Source organism: Maylandia zebra, linkage group LG2 (genome assembly GCF_041146795.1).
Source record: "Maylandia zebra isolate NMK-2024a linkage group LG2, Mzebra_GT3a, whole genome shotgun sequence".
Classification (NCBI taxonomy): Eukaryota; Metazoa; Chordata; class Actinopteri; order Cichliformes; family Cichlidae; genus Maylandia; species Maylandia zebra.
Window position 1 is genome coordinate 9177164 of NC_135168.1, and position 22402 is coordinate 9199565.

The 22402-nt window shown below is 40.2% G+C and overlaps 1 protein-coding gene and 2 long non-coding RNA genes across 3 annotated transcripts; all 3 read right to left on the reverse strand.

Annotated features, from left to right (window-relative positions):
- Positions 1-572: 572 nt before the first annotated feature.
- LOC143413537 (uncharacterized) lies at positions 573-1438 on the reverse strand. Its single transcript, XR_013094139.1, has 3 exons — positions 1334-1438; positions 992-1170; positions 573-784 (listed from the first exon to the last, which is right to left on the reverse strand). It is a non-coding gene; the product is annotated as an uncharacterized LOC143413537 (long non-coding RNA).
- A 191-nt stretch (positions 1439-1629) lies between these two features.
- Positions 1630-2309, reverse strand: LOC143413539 (uncharacterized). Its single transcript, XR_013094142.1, has 3 exons — positions 2221-2309; positions 2012-2123; positions 1630-1696 (listed from the first exon to the last, which is right to left on the reverse strand). It is a non-coding gene; the product is annotated as an uncharacterized LOC143413539 (long non-coding RNA).
- Positions 2310-19641: 17332 nt separating this feature from the next.
- On the reverse strand, positions 19642-21240 carry LOC112432769 (histone H1-like). Its single transcript, XM_076876390.1, is given in 4 exon segments — positions 19642-19707; positions 19710-19949; positions 19951-20013; positions 21208-21240. Coding segments are annotated over 4 exon segments (402 nt in total).
- Between the last annotated feature and the right edge of the window lie 1162 nt (positions 21241-22402).

A 22402-nucleotide genomic window follows, 5' to 3' on the forward strand; every position in this document is an offset into this window, starting at 1 on the left:
TACTTCAGTATGTGTATTAATGCAAGAACAACCCCAGATAGCAAGGAAACATTGAAACAATGTTGAGTCAATATCAGGTGATGTCATTGAATCAACGTTGAAGTGTGACGTTGACCTAACGTCACTCTTGCACCCTTTTTTAACGTTGAAACAACGTCAGGTTTTGATGTTGAATCAATGTTGAAACCTGACATTGATTCAACGTTATATTTTCTAATACTTTTGACATTGAAACAATGTCAGATTCTGATATTGAAACACTGTTGAGCTATGGTGTTGATTTTCCACCTCTTTCGCACAGTTGCTTTTTATTAAAACAACAGTTAAATCATGACTGGAAATCTACCTCTCTTTATAGGTATTTTAACCAATACTAAACTACTGCATGTTTCCATCAATACTTAAACCACCTAAACACATAATTGTACTTATTCCTCAGATTGGACACCCCTTAAAAAAAAAAACCCAAATGTCTCACAATGTATCATGTCAATATTAATATCCTAAAATAAGAAAGCATTGCATGTGATGTAACAGAGAAAAAAGTAAACAAAAAAAGGTCAATAGGCATGTTTCGTTTGCTAAATACTTTATTAAAAGACAGTTTCCTATTTACATTTATATGTTTCACAGAAGTTTGTAATTTTTTACTCTGGGATGGGGATGCATGATGTGCGTCCTGCACCACCCAAACGATCTGGGGCGTATCGGAGCCATTTCTGCACTGCTTGTGCAAAGACAAACTCGGACATAGAGTTTGCCCCTAACTGCTGCGTCAGGCCATCTAGGACAAAAATACACACACACACAAACAAAAAAAATGAATTAGAGCACATGAATAAGCTCTTGTTAACTGTCTTTAAAACAAAATAAACATGGGGTCCTCGGGCTGTACAAACTACAACCCGAGGACTAAACAAGCCAAAGACCAAAGACTCCATCTCCAGATTAACCGGACAAAGTAATATAGCAAAAAAACGGTAAAACTTACCAAATATGCATCTGCAGAGCGCTGTATCTTTAAATGCCCTTTTTTTGCTTTGTCTGGTCCTTGGTTTTTTTCCCTGCCCAGTTTAGTACCGAGGCCAGCTCGTTTGTAATGGCATAAGCCATAACACGGCAGACTCGCACCTCCAGTGTGGTCCCTCCAATCAAGGCAAAGCGTCTCACCTATAGACACATTTTAAGAGATGGAATTAGCATGTCTCATGTCTTTAATGTGTATGCAAGTGCTTGTGTGTTTAATCAACAGGCCGTCGTTATGTATTTAAATCACATCTGACAGCTATTACACTTTATAGTTACAAAGTGTACATAACCTTTATATACTTACCATTGCCTTATTTGCCTCTTGTGATTGAAGAGCTGCCTCTGCATTGTTTAGCTCCTCAATGTTGTGCAAGGGCAAATCCAGAGGCAGTACCCCAGCATCTACCGATTCATTGCAGCAGGGACGGCGGATGGCTCTGACCTCCTCACGGAGTTCGTTAACAGCTCTCGTCAGGTCTGACAGAAAAAGATAATTTTTAAGAATACAGACAACTTGTCAAAAGTTTCCTTGTGTCACACACAGATATGTACAAAGACACCAGACAGTATTTTATTACCTGGTATTTTCACTCGAGGGGGCTGGGGAAACCGTTTTTTTGTGGGCTGCTCATCCTCTGAGTCACTATATGTGTACAGGGGATTTGGTCTAAAGAAAAAAAGTTGAAAACGGTCATAAGTAATTACAAATGTGCTTTTGGAATATTATTTCCTAAAGTTACAGTTTGATTTATAACAACACACACAGGAAACGGAGATGTGCAAGAAGGTACAGTATACAAGGAATTTTTGAAGTGCACAAGTGTACACAGCTTTGCATTTATAAAAAGTTTACAAGCTTCCACTTTTTGGACTATATTATGTGGTGATATTGCAGTATGCAAGCACCACAGATATGTATAAAAGACAAGATCATAAATTCTTAGCAATCAAAGATATGTTTGTGAAATAAAAAAAGTTTTACTTGTGCTTTCTTTTATGACTGGTCTGAGTTTCAGCTTCGGACTGAAGGTCAGACGTATCACAGTGTTCACTTAGATATTTCTGAAGACTGCGTTCTGCTTCGTGAAATGTGTCTGGAAGTACAAACACAATGTATGGCCAGACATAAATTAGGACACGAAAAACTTGTTATTGTTACATTTATACAACACCAATCCAGATGATACCCACCATGGCTTATTAGAAGTCGGACTGGTGCATAGGTGAGCCATGTTGCACCAGGATGAACTCTCCTCTTTACTGTGGCGTGGATCCTGAATGTGTCTGACGGAGGATATGGAGGCTATGACAATTTCTCCCCATTTATCCATGAACTAGGGACTATTTCTGTACCACCAGTGCTGAACTGCACAATGCACCAGTCTTTCATTTTTATCTTTTTTTAAAATTTGGAGTCCTTTTTTGCCCTGTCTAGGATAAACAGGAAACAGATAATTACAATATATTTCATCGTCACTACAAAACTTGATCTATTGATTGAACTAGATAATAAATAATAGCTTAAAATGTATATAGGCAACAATTACAAACAAACCCGATAAAACAAACTTCTTTTTTTTTTAAACATACAACTGCGTGTGTATATGTAAGCATTTAAACACTGAAGATAATAAAATTAACAGTATTTTGTCTAAGTCTGCCATTGTAGGAATTCATGGCACCGAGACAAAAACTTGGCGCACAGTGTGGCATCAAAATAGGCGCACACCTTTGACGCTGCGTTTTCTCCGTCTTCCTCGTCCACACGTAAATGCTAAAACTGAGTTTTCGAAAATATCCGCCCTGGCAGGCGTCTTTAAAAATCTCACTTTTCAGTTGATGAAACGCAGTTTACGTGTGGACAAAAGGTGCAAACGCAAGGTAGGTGAGCGTGCAGCGTAAAGTTTGAATTGAGGGCGAATCGAAGCGGGTGCTCGCCAATCATTAAAAGTAACAAAGTCATTGAACACATTTATACAGTTACCTTTACGTTTATCAATCATATATCACAGATTTACAATTTTTTGTAGCACTATGCTAAAAAGCAACTACAGAGCGAAAGTCTGGGTCAAGCGCCGAGGCGACGGCAAGAACAAAGGAACCCTCGAAGCGTTAAAGCTAGCTTTGTAAGGGAATATAACGGAAAAGTATGAAACGAAAATGTTTTCTTTGTTGATAGACTTTGTTCGCAGTGCAATTTATTTGTTGCCGGATTGTAAGATGAAAGTAGACACAATTTCGGGCTCCCACATTTTATCCGAAACTTTACATTAACAAGTTTGTTTGGTTTTTTTTACTGTTATTCAAATGCAACCATGGAAATAACGAATAGAACAAAAGTCATTCATTCTTACCTTATACTAATCGTGGTGCAGGCCAGTGCAGTGCATGAACTGATGCCTTCTCCGGTCAATTCCGCTGAGAGTAAATCTAATGTCCCGCTCTACTGTACAAGACAATGGTTACCTGGAGGGACGTACCAATGTGATAGGGGTGCTGCGGAATAGTCCAAGTGGTAGCAGCTTTAATTTCCCGCTCAACCATAAATTGATGATTTTTCAACGTGATTGTTGTCACCTTGTCAACTATAAATAGATCAACAATCAACGATGACAGAACAACAGTGAATCAATGTTATTTCAATGTCAGTGTCAGGTTTCATCAGTATTTCAATGTTGTTTCAACATTGGTTTTGTGTTGACATTTCAATCCTGACGATTCTGATGGTTCAGATGGAAAATCAACATCTGTTCAATGTCTCCTTGCTATCTGGGACTCGATTCCACACAGCTGACGCACCGAGAGTGTCTGCTGTGTGGTTAACTTTATAACCTTTGGTACGCAGTGGTGTCGCTCCACCTGTTAGCTAGTTTAAGAAACTGGTTAAGGAGGGAGTATCTGTGAGGATGAGGAGGATTTAGTTCTTTAAAGACACATCAGATACTTGCAGGAAGCTTCTTTCAGCTTCTTTTCTCCACTGCGCAGGTTTAAAACCATGACAGCAGAAGTCCTGATGAAGAGATTGATTAGTCAGTCACAGTGTAAAGAGTCCTCCTGCCTGCATCGCTCGCCAGTATAAACAGACCTTTGCTCCTGGAAAACAAATATATCAAAGTCATGTTGTCCAAGAAATGCATTTTATCTCACTAGTGAATCAAAGAAAGTCTGTATACTTTCTGAGAGTGAGAGGTGAACATCAGACAGTTCTTAGAAAATGTAGTTTCTCTTTAAGCTTTTAACGTCTCTTTTACCCCCATTTGTCTAAAACTACTTGACAGCCCTTCATGTCAGAGGTTTATTATCTGTGCAGGATGGAGCACATGGTCTCAGTCAGGCTGGACACGATCACTCCTACAGGAAGTAAATTACTGTGATTTTATTTCACCTGTGAAATGATGAAAAACAGCAGAATAGCTCACGCTAACAAACGGGTGTTGAAATGTTTCATTTTCTGCTGTTTCACAGGTCAAAAAGGGCGTCGAACCAAACTGAAGCTGAGCTGCTGCTGCTGTTGTAGTGCAGCATCTGCTGTGTGCTTCATCAGAGAACCTTCTGTACACAGCAGACAGAGGCTGCTGCCACTGAAGTCCATCTGCTAGAGAGCTTTAAACACTGGTTATTGAAGTGGCTTTGATGATACTGATACACAGTCTTTGCTGCTGTCACAGGACAGGGATCCACCAGGGAGTAGTTGTCAGGATAAAGAGCCTTCGCTTCTCTAAATATAAACTGGATACTTGTAGGAAACTTTGGGAAGCAGCATTTTTCCTCATATCGTCTAAACTGAAGTTAGCTCAGGTGCTTCTTCCATACTTGCTCTGCAGAAAGCCAAAGAGTTTGGAGCTCTGCAAACATTTCCAGCACAGCTGGATGTTTGTAACTTTGGTCACCTCTGTATCATCCCTCAGATTCTTTCTGCACAGCTTTGAAACCACGACAGCACGAGTGATGCTGAGGAGACGTCCAGTTTAAACAGACCTTTATTCCTGGAACACAAACACATGAAGTGATGCTGCTAAAGAAGAACATTTAATCGCACTAATGAATCAAGCATCTGTTTGTCTGTCAGTCTGTCAACAGTTCCTCTGATCGACTTCAGACTTGGTGGGTATTTTGTTTTTGCAGCGGTCAAAGTCGATCAGCGTGTTGCTTTGTCTGCTGTAAATCTGCCTGTACAAAGGGAAACATGCATGTTTTACATGCAAACTCACAACATGGCTGCATTTTTGTGATTATGTGTATTTTATATTGATTTATTCTATTATGTTTTGTATATGAATCTTTACAAGTGTGTCGATACAAAGGCTTGATTAAAACAAAGGTCTCAGCTGTGCTGTTAGGGATGCTCTCATATTTGTTTCAAATGTAATAAATCAAAGGATTTCAGGCTTTTCATCCTTTTTATTTGTTTGGTTCTAACAGCAGGTGGATAAAAACATGCAGGTGATGAATATAATTGTGTGATATTATGAGCATTGTGAATAAAGAAAGAGCAGAGATAGTAAAAAGGAAACAGGTGATGGACGTGAGATTTTCAGAACAAAAGCTCCTCAGTGAGACGATCACCTGGACACAAGGTCAGGCAGCTGGGACTCATCTAGAGAGCAAAATGGAAAAGTGATCTGTGCAGAACATCACTGTTGATTGCAGTTATTTACATCAGACTTCTTCTCTGAGATAAGAGCACCATTTGTGGGAAAGATGACAGTATTTCCAGGCTGGATGCTGTTTGCAGGGAGAACTGAATGAAACTCTCCTGCACCTCAGCGCTGAGGTCCACACCTGTGAACACAGATGAGGTCGATCTGCTGCAGCACGTAGAGCTTTACTGATCAGCAGGTTCAAAGGATTCAGCAGAGCGTAGAGTCAGAGCTAAATGCCACATCACCATAGAGTTTGTTAACAACAGCTTTCTTTGCCCTTTGTCTCGATGGACTGAATCAGGGATACTCATCATACTTCACCTCAACCACGTCACTGAGAGACCCCAGCCTGACACAGCAGCAGAGATGATGAAAGCAGAAACAGCAAACAGATGCTTCAGTTGTGTTTCTCTCTGTGTGTGCGCTCACGCCCACTTGTGTGTGTGAACTTTCCACGTACCTCAGCTTGTTTCTCCAACATGAGCCATCAGGGCTGAAAAACATCACTAACACATGAATTCTTTCTCTTTTTGTTATCACCTGTGATCATGTGTCTTATGTTTCTGTCATTTACCAGTTTTTGTATAGTTACGTGTAACTAGACTTCTGTGGGACGTAATTGATTGTTTTGTATGCAGATCTGTACAAAGGATGTAAACACTTGATTACAAAGGAGATCTCAGCTGTGTTGTTGTGGATGGACTTCAACGTATTTGTTAAAAAAGAGAATAAAGCAAAGTGTTTTAGCTGTTTGGGAGTTTTTGTTTGATTCGATTCAGTTTTATTTCTATGGAGTCAAATAATAACAAAGGCTCTAGAACAGCCCTGAGTTTGTCCAGGTGACACTCCTCTGAAGAACAAAGACAAAGAGGAATAAGGGGATTCGTTTTCAAGTCTTGTTTCTTTCAAAATAAAAGCTGAAATGTTTTGGAAGCATGATAATATTTTCAGCCAGGATGCCGTCTCCAAGGAGACCTGCACCTCAGCGCTGAGCTCCACATCACGCCCTGTGAAAGCACAGATATAAATCTGCTGCAGTGAGAAGAACTTTACCCAACACAAGTGTAGAAGTAGACATTTGACTTTACCTACAACCTGTTACAGTTTTTGCTCGTTGCTTGAACACTATAAACCCATGCTCATACTAAAGTAACACAACTTGAAGCTTTTGTTACCATACCTCAAACACATGTACCCATACCTTAAACAAAAGTGCTGCTTTGCACTCTGGTTGCAATTATGCAACACACTTACTCCTTTATGCAACACACATGGTCCTGCATACTACACTCTATTTCATACATAAGACACTTCGTTCAAAAATGAAATTTCAGGGTGCTATTTGGAAAACACATGTATCCAAAATACAAAACACATCGGGTAATTGCAACCACTCAAATATACACCTGAAGGCACTTACTTGCAAAACTGAACACCAATTAGCCAACCACAAAAAGCCCTCAGTTTAGCCATTTCAAGAACTTTGCAAGCATGGATGGAGGGAGAGCAAGAGGAAGAGGAGGAGGTCAAAGAGGCCATGCACGGACCCATATTTCTGATGATATAAGAGCAACTTTGGTGGACCATGTCATCAACCACGGCCTGACTATGAGGGAAGCTGGGCAGAGAGTCCACCCACATCTAAGCCGTTTCACAGTGGCATCTGTAATAAGAAAATTCCGACTAGAAAACAGGTCTGTCTTCATCTCACTGCCTTCTACTCTACTCAGATGGTTTTTATAGTACTGTTCTACAGTTACCATATCAAGTGTACAGGGTATTGCAGGGTGCTAATGCTCCTTTTGCAGCCAAAGTGGTAGTTTCTGTGAAACATACCATGATTACTTATATTGAAGTACAGTGTTGTACAGTGGATGATACAGTATATACAGTAAAGTACTGTAAGAAAAATAAGCAAACCAATGACAATATGAGGTTGTATTTCTCTAGAATGACTCGAAGACCTTCTGGGGGAGGACGCCAACGCCTGTTCACACAACGGCAGGAACTTGCCGTTGTGGACCTAGTGAGGGCAGACAATGCTATCCGTCTCCACCAGCTACGAAAGCAAATACTTGCAGACAGGCAAGTGTTCAACAACATAAACCATGTGAGCATCACCACCATCAGACGCATCTTGGGAAAACACAGCATCACCATGAAGCAACTCTACAGAGTCCCATTTGAGAGGAACAGTGACAGGGTCAAAGGACTTCGAGCTGAATATGTACCATATCAGTACCACATGAATACATTCTGAGAGCTACACAGGTACCCGTGTGATGGGGTGAGGGTTCTGTATGTGTAGCACTGTAGTACAGTAATATGTTCTCTTTTTTTTTTTAGAGAATCTTGGCCATGGATGGAGCTGCACAGCCTCATGAATTCATTTTCATTGATGAAGCTGGATTCGACCTGTGCAAAACAAGACGACGGGGTCGTAATGTAATTGGCCAAAGGGCAATTGTGCACGTTCCAGGGCAGCGCGGGGGAAATATCACATTGTGTGCCGCCATAAGCCTTCGACGGCTTCTGCATCATCATGCAAAACTAGGTCCATACAATAGCCAACATATACTCACATTTCTAGATCTCCATGATATAGTTGTACAGAATAGACCAGATCAGCCCAGGTTTGTGGTGATATGGGATAATGTCAGTTTCCATCGGGCTGCTCTGGTCCAGGCCTGGTTCTCCAACCACAGTCAACTTGAAGTGGTATGCTTGCCCCCTTACTCACCATTTTTAAACCCTATAGAGGAATTTTTTTCGGCTTGGAGATGGCGTGTATATGACCGCCAACTACATGCCTGCATGCCTCTTCTGCAGGCAATGGAACAGGCCTGCGGCGACATTCAGGTGACAGCAATCCATGGATGGTTTTGACATGGAAGAGGATATTTTCCCCGGTGCCTAGCGGGAGAAGACATTGCTTGCGATGTTGATGAGGTCCTGTGGCCAGACCCCAACAGACGGCGGGATCCATGAGCCCACGTATGCACAATTGTCATGATTTTTTGTTTACAGTATAGTGTTTTTTCTATTACTGTATTATGGGTTGTTTTTTTTTTTTGTTTTTTTTTGCTTTATCTGAATTCATGGTACTGCAATGTACAATATTGAGTAGGCCTATTTGCTTTTTTGGTTGTTTGCAAATGTGTCTCCTGAAAATATGCCTTCTGAATGAACAATGGAAATCAAAGACTGCAGTGCTTTATATAAAGTAGACTAGTGTGTTCCCCCTGCTCTGTAGGTGTTTGCATATGATGCAAGTATGTGTCATTTTGTCAACAGAGTTACATTTTGACAAAGGAATGTTAGGTTTTGATAGCAGAGTTTAGGTTTTGAGAGTAGAGTTTCAATTTGGTGCAGATGTGAATGGTATATTTCCCAGTGTTGTGTCATGTTTACTTGTGTTTAGGGTTTTGGCACAATGAGCAAAGTTTTGCAAAATGTGTTCAGGCAACGGGCAAAAACTGTAACAACAAAGCTTTCATTGCCTCTGTTGTTGATGTCATGTAGGACTAATCATACTTCACATCAGCCATGCACAGGTCAGAGTATCTCCAGGCTTGCAGTAATATATGGGCTCAAAATGTGGTCATAAATATTTTGTGTGTGCGTAAAAAAGATTTGTCTTTGCATAAAAAATATTTGTATGTGTAAAAAATATTTGTATGTGTAAAATAGATTTGTGTGTGTGTAAAAAATATTTGTATGTGCGCAAAAAAGATTTGTATGTGAAAAAAAGATTTGTGTGTGCGTAAAAAAGATTTGTGTGTGCCTAAATTTTTTTTACATGTGTAAAAAAGATTTGTGTGTGCGTAAAAAAGATTTGTATGTGTAAAAAATATTTGTGTGTTCGTAAAAAAGATTTGTATGTGTAAAAAAGATTTGTGTGTGTAAAAAAGATTTGTGTGTGCGTAAAAAAGATTTGTATGTGTAAAAAAGATTTGTGTGTGCGTAAAAAAGATTTGTATGTGTAAAAAAGATTTGTATGTGTAGAAAAGATTTGTGTGTGCGTAAAAGAGATTTGTATGTGTAAAAAAGATTTTTGTTTGCGTAAAAAAGATTTGTATGTGTAAAAAAGATTTGTGTGTGTAAAAAAGATTTCTATGTGTAAAAAAGGTTTGTATGTGCGTAAAAGAGATTTGTATGTGTAAAATAGATTTGTGTGTGTGTAAAAAAGATTTGTGTGTGCGTAAAAAAGATTTGTATGTGTAAAAAAGATTTGTGTGTGCGTAAAAAAGATTTGTATGTGTAAAAAAGAGTTTTGTTTGCGTAAAAAAGATTTGTGTGTGCGTAAAAAATATTTGTGTGTTCGTAAAAAAGATTTGTATGTGTAAAAAAGATTTGTGTGTGCGTAATTTTTTTTTACATGTGTAAAAAAGATTTGTCTGTGTGTAAAAAAGATTTGTGTGTGCGTAATTTTTTTTTTACATGTGTAAAAAAGATTTGTATGTGTAAAAAAGATTTGTGTGTGCGTAATTTTTTTTTTACATGTGTAAAAAAGATTTGTCTGTGTGTAAAAAAGATTTGTATGTCTAAAAAAGATTTGTGTGTGCGTAAAAAAGATTTGTATGTGTAAAAAATACTTGTGTGTTCGTAAAAAAGATTTGTGTGTGTAAAAAAGATTTGTGTGTTCGTAAAAAAGATTTGTATGTGTAAAAAAGATTTGTATGTGTAAAAAAGATTTGTGTGTGCGTAAAAAAGATTTGTATGTGTAAAAAAGATTTGTGTGTGCGTAAAAAAGATTTGTATGTGTAAAAAAGATTTGTATGTGTAAAAAAGATTTGTGTGTGCGTAAAAAAGATTTGTATGTGTAAAAAAGATTTGTGTGTGCGTAAAAAAGATTTGTGTGTGCGTAAAAAAGATTTGTATGTGTAAAAAAGATTTGTGTGTGTAAAAAAGATTTGTATGTGTAGAAAATATTTGTGTGTGCGTAAAAAAGATTTGTATGTGTAAAAAAGATTTGTGTGTGCGTAAAAAAGATTTGTATGTGTAAAAAAGATTTGTGTGTGCGTAAAAAAGATTTGTATGTGTAAAAAAGATTTGTGTGTGCGTAAAAAAGATTTGTATGTGTAAAAAAGATTTGTGTGTGCGTAAAAAAGATTTGTATGTGTAAAAAAGATTTGTATGTGTAAAAAAGATTTGTGTGTGCGTAAAAAAGATTTGTATGTGTAAAAAAGATTTGTGTGTGCGTAAAAAAGATTTGTGTGTGCGTAAAAAAGATTTGTATGTGTAAAAAAGATTTGTGTGTGTAAAAAAGATTTGTATGTGTAGAAAATATTTGTGTGTGCGTAAAAAAGATTTGTATGTGTAAAAAAGATTTGTGTGTGCGTAAAAAAGATTTGTATGTGTAAAAAAGATTTGTGTGTGCGTAAAAAAGATTTGTATGTGTAAAAAAGATTTGTGTGTGCGTAAAAAAGATTTGTATGTGTAAAAAAGATTTGTATGTGTAAAAAAGATTTGTGTGTGCGTAAAAAAGATTTGTATGTGTAAAAAAGATTTGTGTGTGTAAAAAAGATTTGTATGTGTAAAAAAGATTTGTGTGTGCGTAAAAAAGATTTGTGTGTGTGTAAAAAAGATTTGTATGTGTAAAATAGATTTGTGTGTGCGTAAAAAAGATTTGTATGTGTAAAAAAGTTTTGTGTGTGCGTAAAAAAGATTTGTGTGTGCATAAAAAAGATTTGTATGAGTAAAAAAGATTTGTGTGTGTAAAAAAGATTTGTGTGTGCGTAAAAAAGATTTGTATGTGTAAAAAAGATTTGTATGTGTAGCAAATATTTGTGTGTGCGTAAAAAAGATTTGTATGTGTAAAAAAGATTTGTGTGTGCGTAAAAAAGATTTGTATGAGTAAAAAAGATTTGTGTGTGTAAAAAAGATTTGCTGTATGTAACGTGTAACGTATCTCGCGGTTAGTATCATGGTTGCTGGGCAACCCGAACAGCGCGACGAAGCATATACCGTCCCATTTTACAAGCCTCTCACTTCCGCACTTCTCGTACTTATAGTACGTAGTACGCGTAGTGCGCGTACTTCAAGCGTGCAGACCATGAATTGGGACACAGCCATAGTGTCTCTTTAAGACAACCCAAGTTGAGCGTTAATGTTGTCATCGGTATGCGCCACTGCCCTCTCTGTGAATGTGTGGACATGTGCTTGCACTCTAGTGCACGAGGAGGGATGGATTTTATGTTTTACCTCTCCAGACACCTTTCTTTTGCAACGTTATGGGTTGTACGAACACTGTGCTATGTTTGTAAAGGCTATGTTTGTTAAGCTGCAGCCGTTCAGCCGGGCTTATATGGTAGACGAAGAGAAGGTCGATCGTGGCTCAAGAGTTGGCAGTTCGTCTTGTAATCGGAAGGTTGCCGGTTCGAGCCCCGGCTCGGACAGTCTCGGTTGTTGTGTCCTTGGGCAAGACACGTCACCTACTGCCTACTGGTGGTGGCCAGAGGGGCCGATGGCGCGATGTGGCAGCCTCGCTTCTGTCAGTCTGCCCCAGGGCAGCTGTGGCTACACCTGTAGCTGCCTCCACCAGTGTGTGAATGAATGAATAATGGAATTGTAAAAGTGCTTTGAGGGTCTCGAAAAGCGCTATAGAAATGCAATCCATTATATGGTGCATTAAAGGACACACTGTGGAATTCACAGTGTGAGTGTGTATTCTTTTGACTATCCTGCTAAGTGTTTTTGCCGCCTCCTCTCAACCACTAAACACAACCCGACGTTACAGACACTTAGTAGTAGAACTGACACACAAAACAAAACAACAACTACACTAACTATATAGTCTGCAACACACCCAGTGAGCTTGATTTGAAGTGGGTTTAATAAACACATTGCAATGTGGAGAGAGCATCCCAGTGAAACACCAGGATCATCTCTGTGGCCACCGCCCTTAGATCTTATATACAGACACACAGACAAAGAACATCCACAAACTTTCACATGTTGCCCCTCTCAGGGGGGCTATACCTCCTCCCTCACAGAGAGAATTATGACCTTGTTTTCTGCTTGGCCGTCACCTAAAGAGTTACATCCCTGATAAGCAGAAGGAGTCTCACTATCTGTTTAACGTCTCCCATTACAACGGCCTCACTGTGTTAACTTTCCACATGCATGTAAACTAGTGACAGGAGTGCTCTTACTATGGTAAAGTGAGAAAGTGATATTACTATAACTAATGTGATGTGATTAAATATGTGATTAATACATGAGAAAAGAAATCTGCCACCTACATCCAGAGCAACATCACAGACACTCTGGACCCCTGCAGTGTGCCTACTCGTCCAACAGGTCCACATCAGACACCATCGCTGCTGCCCTTCACTACTACCTCTCCCACCTGGAAAACAAAGACTCCTACATCAGGGTACTTTTGGTTGATTACAGCTCCGCTTTCAATTCTGTGATCCCACACAAACTCACTCACAAGCTGGTGAAATATAGAAGATCCAGACTCAACAACTCCATCTTCCCCACTGCTATCAGACTCCTGAACAGCTGACCGACCTCAAACTGCAGTTTGCACATCAGGTCACTTTGCACACTAAGTTCATTTTGCACATTAAACTCCATGTACATCCATGTACATCCATGTACATCGACATCTGCAGACCACACATGTCTTCAATTACTTATTTGTACTTATTTGCAGTTATTTATCTTTTTATTTTATTTTTTTTATATTATTTTTTATCCTTATTTTATCTTTTTATTTATTCTTATCTTGTTCTTTTAACCCTTATCTAACTTGGCATTGTGCATGCTCTTTCTTCTGTACATACTGTATGACAATAAACGCTTTGAATCTTGAATCTTTGAATCTTGAATCTGTTCACATCTGTATGTTTCAGCTTTGTCCTTCAGTCACAACCTGGTGCATCTTCATCTTAACTTCCTGCTTCTATCGTGGTTAAAGCTGATGAATCCTCTGAAGATCAAACACTGATGGTGTTATTGGAGCTGAGTGAAGTTTGATGGGTTTATTATCCACGCTGTGACACATGGCAGCTGTCAGAGCAGAACACATGAACTCAGCAGTTGTGTTTAAATTCAGTTTAAATTCAGGGACACGGAGCCCCTGTTGATTCTCTACCGAATCACACGAGCCACGGTGTGAGAACGGGTGTGGGTCACAATCAGCCAAGGTTTTGGGTGAAGCCATTGTGAGATCTAGCCCCACGCTATCATGTGATTTCCTGTGATCAAATGTCCCAGGATGTAAGTAGGCATTAAGGTGTCCATGTCCCTCTTTGGTGACACTCCCATAGGGCTTAAAATCTGGGACTCTCCACCATTTGACCTTCGAACTGAAAAAGCTTCTCGGATGAAGGTGAAACGTCTTCAAGCAACTTAAAGAAGTCCAGACGCTTTTCTTTCCAAGCTCCTTCAACAACATCATTCATAGAACAGCTTCCAGCTTCTTTTGCTCGGCTACAGTTTGGATGGATTTGCAGATGCAACAAGACTAAAATGGTTAGGGTCAGGAGGTCAAAGGTCAGAGCTTCAGTGGGTCTGAGGGCGGCCTCACGCTGGAGAAGGATGAAGGAGTCTGACCTGAGCCAGTGTTTGACATGAACACATCAGCACTGCTGTCAGTGAGCCTAACGACAGCCGTTAGCATTATTTCAGTGTTTCAGTCATAAAAACACTTCTTGTCACTGTGGTGGTTACAGTGACATCATGCAGTTTGTGCTTTGACCTCCAGAGGGCGACAAATCAGCACAGACAGAGAGCTCCATTCAAACTTTGCTGCCATCAGGAATAATTCTTCAAATATAATCATCAGTGTTTGAGCAGTTATGATATCAGGGACAATCTAGACATGTGTGACAATACTGAACATGTCACATGACACACCTCAAACATCATGTGATCCACTCTCAGTCTGCACTTTCATTCATGACTTCAACAGGTTGAAATGAGCTTTGAAGAAACATTCAGTGAAATAAATCTTTCATGGATTCATGTGAGCAGCAGATGAACTTTGTACCAACAACATCTTCAATAACAGAGTCTGAATGAAGCTCAGGTGTTGATGCTGCTCACTGATTGGACGCTTGGTTTCAGCTCTGCTCTCAGTCTTTACTGCACAGGTGAAGGTAGAAAGTGTGACTGGATCTATAGACTGGAAACAGAGAAACATGCTGAACATTTGAAGCTTTGCAGCAGAAATGTTCATGTTACAAATACAGCAGAGCTGATCTGGGATCAGTGTGTTCACACCTGCAGCTACAACAAGGTTTCATGTCTCCACACGTCAGCATGTGAACTTTACTCTGACTCAGTCTGAGCAGTCAGACGGCATATTTTTAAAGTTAACACATCAGCACACACAGAGCTGAGCCCCTCCCACCTGTGCTGAGTTTCAGGTGGAGTCCCGCCTCCTTCCAGGAAGCAGCTCACCTGTGTGTCCGTGTTTAGTGTCCAGGTGTGGAGTGGAGCTTGTTGTTGGTGTGTGAAGAAACTGTAAGTTTGCTTTGTTTCCTCCTTTAACAGTTTGTCTTTAGGAACTTTACTGTTTGTTCAGCTCGTGTTTGATTTCTTCACACAACAAACTGTGTGTGTTTGTATTTCCGGTCTCTCCATTAAAGTCAGTGTGTAATGTTTCCTGGCTAACATCAGCTGTGTGCAGCTTAGTTCAGCACAAATCTGCCGCTCCATAGTTCACGGTAACGGACTCACAGCTGGACCAACGAAGCCGAGTGTGTCCGCCACTCTGAGCTACGTTCGCGTTTGTGTACTTGTAGTTTGTACTTTGAGTTCACTCAGAGCCCACAGAGGACGCAGCGTACGTGATGACGTCACAGCCCTTTACCTCCTTTACTGTCACTGTGATTAATATTTACACAGGAGACACCTGCAGAGCTCTGACGCTAAGCTAGCACACAGCATGCTAACACTAAGCTAAAGCTAGGCTAGCCAAGAACCCAGAGTGACGTTAAAGCTGAGTAAACACTGACCCCAGACCAGCACCGTGATAAAATGAGCATTTTACACAGTAACATCAAAGTAATGTTATGAGGAGTAATGAAGTAATGTACTCCATTACTTTTAATTAAAGTGTTTTGTGTAATATGTGTAATAATGACTGTTTTGAGTAATGACCAACACTGATCACAACAAAGAGGAAATGCCTCCAACATGCACAAACATTTGAGCCACAACATGCAGTTAATGTGCACAAATGTCTTTGATATGCTGCTCAGTGATGGTGGTGACTGTCAGAGCAGAGCTACTGAGAATCAATAAGTAATATCAATGATGGGATCAGAATCACTAAATTCTTCTCATCCCTGTCAGTATCATACATGTGCTGTATAATGTGATAAATGTAGAGGTGCTGGCTGTTCTCTCACTCTGCTGTTTAGCTGTAAAGGACGCCTCCCTGCCTTTGTCTCATTCATGACCTTTAATAGTCTCTTCTAACATGCAGAGATCTGTATGATCTGTTTCATAGAGTCTAACCAGCCTGTACAGGTAACAACAACAGTCACTGCATCACTGACACACAAACGTCATCTCTGTCAATAACAACATTCATACATGGAATAAAAACACATCAGTGGATCATTGCTGGAGCTGATGTTTGTGCTCCTGGTGAAAAGGCTCTCAGTTTCCTCCTTGAAATAACATCAGTGGTGGGTCAGCGACATGCTTTCTTTCCCTCTCAGGTTTAAATATCTGGGACTCTCCACCGTTTGGTTTTAGAGCTGAAGAAGCTTCTCTGATGAAACGTCTTCCAGAAACTGAAGGAAATCTCCGTCATCCGTAGATCGAGTTGGGCTGGTCTTAACCCAGCTGGCATGAATCCACTGAGGTTGTCCGTCTGTGAGGATGCTGGTTCTTTGTCACTGCCAGTACAGTCTGGGGGCTGGAAAACGCGCGGCCTCCCCGAGTTTCCTTGGTTTTAGCGACTTCACCAACACTGCGTCCCCTGGTCTCCACTTTTGGAGGGGAGAGGCTGAGAGAGACAAACTTTCTGATAGTTATTATTCAGTGTTTCTACCAAATTGTAAACAACAATTAACAATTGTAAACAACAAACGACAATCGCCTTCAGTAACGCTGTTCCCCTCTGGATCTTTGTGTGTGTGTGTGTGTGTGTGTGTGTGTGTGTGTGTGTGTGTGTGTGTGTGTGTGTGTGTGTGTGTGTGTGTGTGTGTGTGGTCAGAGTGTGACCCCATAAATAACTTCCCCAAACCTGCCAAGAGTTCGCCTAAGCAAATAGCACTTACGTCCTACCATAAAACAATAAAACAAGGCACGAACTCCCTCATGCTCCAGAGTGCTCTCTAATACACACAAAGTTTGCAGACTATCAAGGATCAAACCTTTACCAATCTACAACTAATTATAAACCCTAAGCATATATAGATATTTCTAAGCTAAGCATAAATGACAATAAACAGTACAAAACCTAACATTCCTCTCACTTATAGGCCATCAAAGCCTCATCTGAACCTGGATGCACCACTTGCATAGGTTTAATACCTGTAAATAAACAGCTAATCACACAAATCACTGCAACAATAATAGTAAAACATTGTTTAATGTTGTTTAATGTTAATTCTGGACCCCACCTCTTGACGCATGGGCAACCATGCGTCAACTCACCAAACCTGGATCCCTGTCTTAAAAACTGGCTCCACCAGGAGCCTGCATACTGGTGGCCATCATGGCCTGGAAAACAAGATCTGGAAATAAAATCGAACTTCACACGTATAAACAATTATATCAAAAAAGTAATAAGCATTCAGCACGGGCAAGACAAGTGTCATGTGCAGGTTTTTTCAAATCATTAAATCACTATCATTACCATAATTCGCCTCAAACATGGATCATCCCATGTGCTCAGTTAACATTAATGTAATCTCTTATTTGTTTTACTCATGTCACTTGTCCGCTTGTGCCGAATCCTCCACAGCATTCTCAAAGAAACAAACATAAGCAATACACATTGACTGTGGTCAGACGGAGGTCAGACACAGGTCAACAGGTTCCAGAGGTGCCATAAAAACACCATAAAATCAACCATCCATTGCTGTGGAAAATATGTTATTCATATCATCAAAGTAACCGTCACATTTTCCCAAAACACAATGTAACAGCATCACCACTCATAACCTGTAAACACAGTTTTCCTCACACATAAACCCAAAAATCCTGTAGCAGGAAAACATCAACCAGTTGTCCTGGTATAAATCATGTGATCAAACCACATGAAGAACTGTAATGCAAATGTTAGCGCTGCACAGTGTGTACACACTTTCTCACAGTGACTTCTGTGAGCAACAAAAGGTAGGGAATAGCACCCTTGGTAAATGCACAGACACAGAAAGTGGCATTTCACAGGTTAAATCATCATGCACCCTCGAATGTTGCTGTCATCTTACTGCTCCTGTAACAAAAAACACATATAGATTCATCCACCCTTTGTCCTGTCTAGGTGGAGATTAACTTTGAGTCGTGATCAAGTCTTGTCAGCTTTTACCAGTCGGTCAGTCAGTTTGTTTTTATTTTATTTCCATTCATTCATTCACTCATTCATTCTTTGTTTCTTTGTTTGCTGATAGTGGAACCTGTCGTCGCATTTTAGTTTCCACTTCCAGCAAAATGACGTCATTTCAAAAAAAGAAAAAGAACAACTTTAGATAGGATTACATCGCTGAATCCGGTTTTAGGCTGGGACACTTATAATAAGTGGCCTTCTCTAGAGCCCAATTTAATGTGGAGAAAACTCACTTGACACAATTTTCTCGACGACGTGTAGCATTTTTAATTCCTGACGTGCAGATCTGCTTAAAGAAAAGAAATAGACAAACAAAATCAGTGCCTGTTCAAAAGATAAAAATGAAAAATAACAGATTATCAAACAAAACTTTCAGTGCACTGTAAAAGTATCAAAATAAAAAGGCCTTTAAGTCATGACACAAACTCCTCATCAACTTCACAACAGGAAAAGAATCATCAGCTAGATTCACTCCAAACCAACCATCAGCTGCACAACCCACAACATAATCCTAATGTCATATTAGCTATGATTTTAATCACCAGGTCCGTGCTCTTCACTCATTTAGGTCACAGATCTATTTTATTCAATTTTCACAAAAAAGTTTGTTCTGACGTATTCAAAGTTGTGTATCTAGATACAGAATTCACTCGCACATCAAAACAGGAAACTCAGTGTTTTGGAGTTTCCACTTAACACACAAACTCCAACACATCTCATTCACTCGTGCTAGAATTCAGTCACCTTTCATTAATCTAAAACCAATCAACTAATTTGCATATCAGCTATTAACCCACTAAGTTGACAGGACAACAGGAAAGCATGTTCAAAATATTATCACAAAAGACAATTTCCCTCATACAGTAAATTACTTGCTGCATCAATCAAGCAGGAAGCTTCTCCCAATTCACCATTTTAACACTAAATTTATTGCCTGATCACTGATTTATCAAACCAGGATTTTTTTTTTTTTTCACAAAAGTTAAATTGCTGTCCTGCAACCTAGAGAGTCAATTTACTTTTTTTTTTTTTTAGGATAAATTCGGTTTTGATAACAAGTGTCTGCTAAATTGACACTATTTTAACACTGATGAAAGATAACAAGCTAATTTTCATTGCATGTCTGTGGAGCTGCATATCCAGCAGAGCATGTAATGTGCTATGAGTTTCACTGGTCTTTGCATCACACGAGGTGACTTGGACAAGATGATAAACAGACTCACACACTGAAAATGTTGTCTAATCTTCATGAGCTCTCTTGTGTTTGGAGTGTTAGTATGGTTAATGCATGTTCTGTTTTTGTGTGATTTTGTATATGTTTCTATTTTCGCAGTGTTTAAAACTCCGTCTCAATTTTCCACTTAAGCAGTCAGTTTTCTTTTCCCCAGGTTTGCTAACCCAAATTTTGATTTCCCACATTTAATAACAAAATTTGTGTTCTCACCACTCTCATTCTATTGTCCTCTGATGCGATTGACTTTGAAGTGCTGCTGCTGCTGCCTTCTTGGGCGACTTCTAGCAGGTCCTGCCGGTTTCTTGGCTTTGGCCGCGGCGGGCGTCTTGGCTTTGGTCTCAGTAGCCTTGTTCATCTTGAAAGATCCGGAGGCCCCGGTGCCCTTGGTCTGCACCAGAGTGCCCTTCGCCACCAGGCTCTTGATGGCGATCTTGACACGGGCTTTGTTCTTTTCCACATCGTAGCCTGCGGCAGCCAGAGCCTGCTTGAGAGCGGCCGCGGACACGCCGTTGCGCTCCTTTCCAAGCGGCCACGGCTTTCACAATCAGCTCGCCCACGCTGGGGCCGACCTTCTTCGGCTTGGACCTCTGCACAGGGCGTGTTTATGATGGAGCTTTTCCGACCACACCGACACGTTGAGCGCATCATTAAGGGTCCATTTCTTTCATGTAGCTATGGTCGCTAGCCAGCATGCTAGCCGCATGTGGCTTGCCGAGTCACTCAGTCCTTTCTGAACATGTTGACATGCTGCCGCCGCCGAACCTGGCCTCAGATCCAGCAAGCTTAGCGCGCTGATCTCCAAAAGAAGTCCCGAAAGCCAGAAAGACGTCAAATAAATGTCTCGTTCTAAGAGCTCGAACAAAAACTCCTCTTCACGCCGCCATCTTGCTCGCCCCTCCGTGGAATTCATCCAATCAGATAGGAAGATGGGTTTGCTCTTCTTCTTCTCTGGTGCTTTGTTAGGTTGCTTCTGCAGCCTCTGCTCCGATACTGCCGCTGCTGATCAGGTTTTCTTCAGGTAAGAGTGAGAGTTTTGAGACAGATCGTGCTATAAATAAGTCAGCCAGAAACTTGGCTTGAACGTTTCCAATTATTAAACTATTGTTTAACAACTATTGTTTAAATTTTTTCGTCCGACCGCTGCATGCGGAAAATTGATTCGGGTCTGCTTTTCACCTGAAAGTGACAAACTAAAGACATGTTCATTATTATCATCACTGCTTAATCAACACACATCTCTCTCTCTCTCTCTTTTTGTTTGTATATATTTTTTTTTTAATAGCTGGTGATCTGCAGTATCACAGCTCTCACAATCAAAACAATTATTTTTACACAGCGCACAAAAACACCGTGACGTCAGACACATTCACACTCATTTTTTCTTCTACGTAGAGTTTACACACTTGAAAGATGGCACATCTGAGGTTAATTTAATTATTTGCTAGCTTTCTCTTAGTGAGCAACTTCTCACTTAACGAGCAACTTCTCGTAAAACAACAGGCAACTTCCTGTGTCTTTCTGCTTTTAATTTACTTTATTCGCGGGGGCTAAGGAAAATCGTCAGTGTATCCCGTCTGGGCCACTAAGGAAACTTCGTCAGCATATCCCGTTTTTTTTATGGGGACCAAGGAAGATCGTCAGTGTATCCCAAATCTCTTGGGCCACTAAGGAAACTTCGTCGGCATATCCCGTTTTTTTTATGGATCAATCACTGAGAAAGGTATAATCAGTCTCATATAAATATGAAAGACGTGTATTTACCTTTGTCAGCCTGATCCCACTTCTGACACCAAATTGAAGGAAATCTCCGTCATCCGTAGATCGAGTTTCCTCCTAAGGCGTGGGCACCAATAAGCAGAGTTCATCCTTTAACATATAACAAAATTTAAATATTCTCATGCATGATCAACGGTTAATCACGGTACCGGCCGGAGTACCGGGAGCAGTTTGGAAGAACAAGAAGACGCGGAGACTGTTCTAGGTGTCATTCCAAACTGACTCAAAGTTTATTCTCTGTGCAATAGTTTTATAGGCAGACAACAAGTTTCAGTTCAGACCCTGCCCACTGGGTGGGGTGGCGTCCTGACAGTTAAAATCCTTTGTTCAGCAAGGGCAATAAAAAAGCACTCACAAGATCAATAAATCTCCTACATCCTGAGTTCTAACACAAAAACCAGATGGTCTTCACATAAACATTTTGAGCAAGGTAAAAGAGTGATTTGTTGGTGTTTTCCCCCCCTAGCTCTGAAAAGGGGGCCTTCTATAATCTCAACATACTTTTGACAAGTCCATTAAACACTAAACATTTAGAATCCTTTAGTGATATAAGTTTGCACATGGTAGAATACTACATGTAGTTATTTGCATTAGGAAATGTTTAACCATATATACCTAGAGGCACATAATCAATTGTGTGTGTTCTTTAGCAGGCCTCACTGAGGAATGCACTCAAGGAATGCACTGTCCCAGTTTAAGTGCCTTGTTTACATATAGATGAACTGTTGGATTTTCCAAACCAGCAGGCCAAAGGAAGTTGCCCGTAGGGTTACAGAGAAAGACAACTAGTAAATGGGCCTTATTGAGTAACAGTTTTCCTGTATAATATCACTACAAAACAATATCCTGTAAATGCTAACCGTAGTGCTAAAATTCACAACAGAAACTTAAAGACGTCTCTTTTCTCTCCAAGCTCCTTAGATCACATGACCTGGATGACTGAACCTACAGACATATTGACCTGGTTTCTAGGTCACATGACAGGTCAGAGGTCAGCAACTGTAACTCAGTTACTCCTGTTAATGTGAACTCACTGAGTGTTTGTGGTTTACCTCTCAGACTGACTGAAGATGATGATGGAGGAAGAGGAGGACAGAGCAGAGTCTGCAGGGTCCAGCTGTCCGTCTCTGAGGAGTGACCGGTCCAAAGGTTATAATCCAAAATTCAGTGGTGAACCTGGAGCAACGAGGTCAGAGAGCT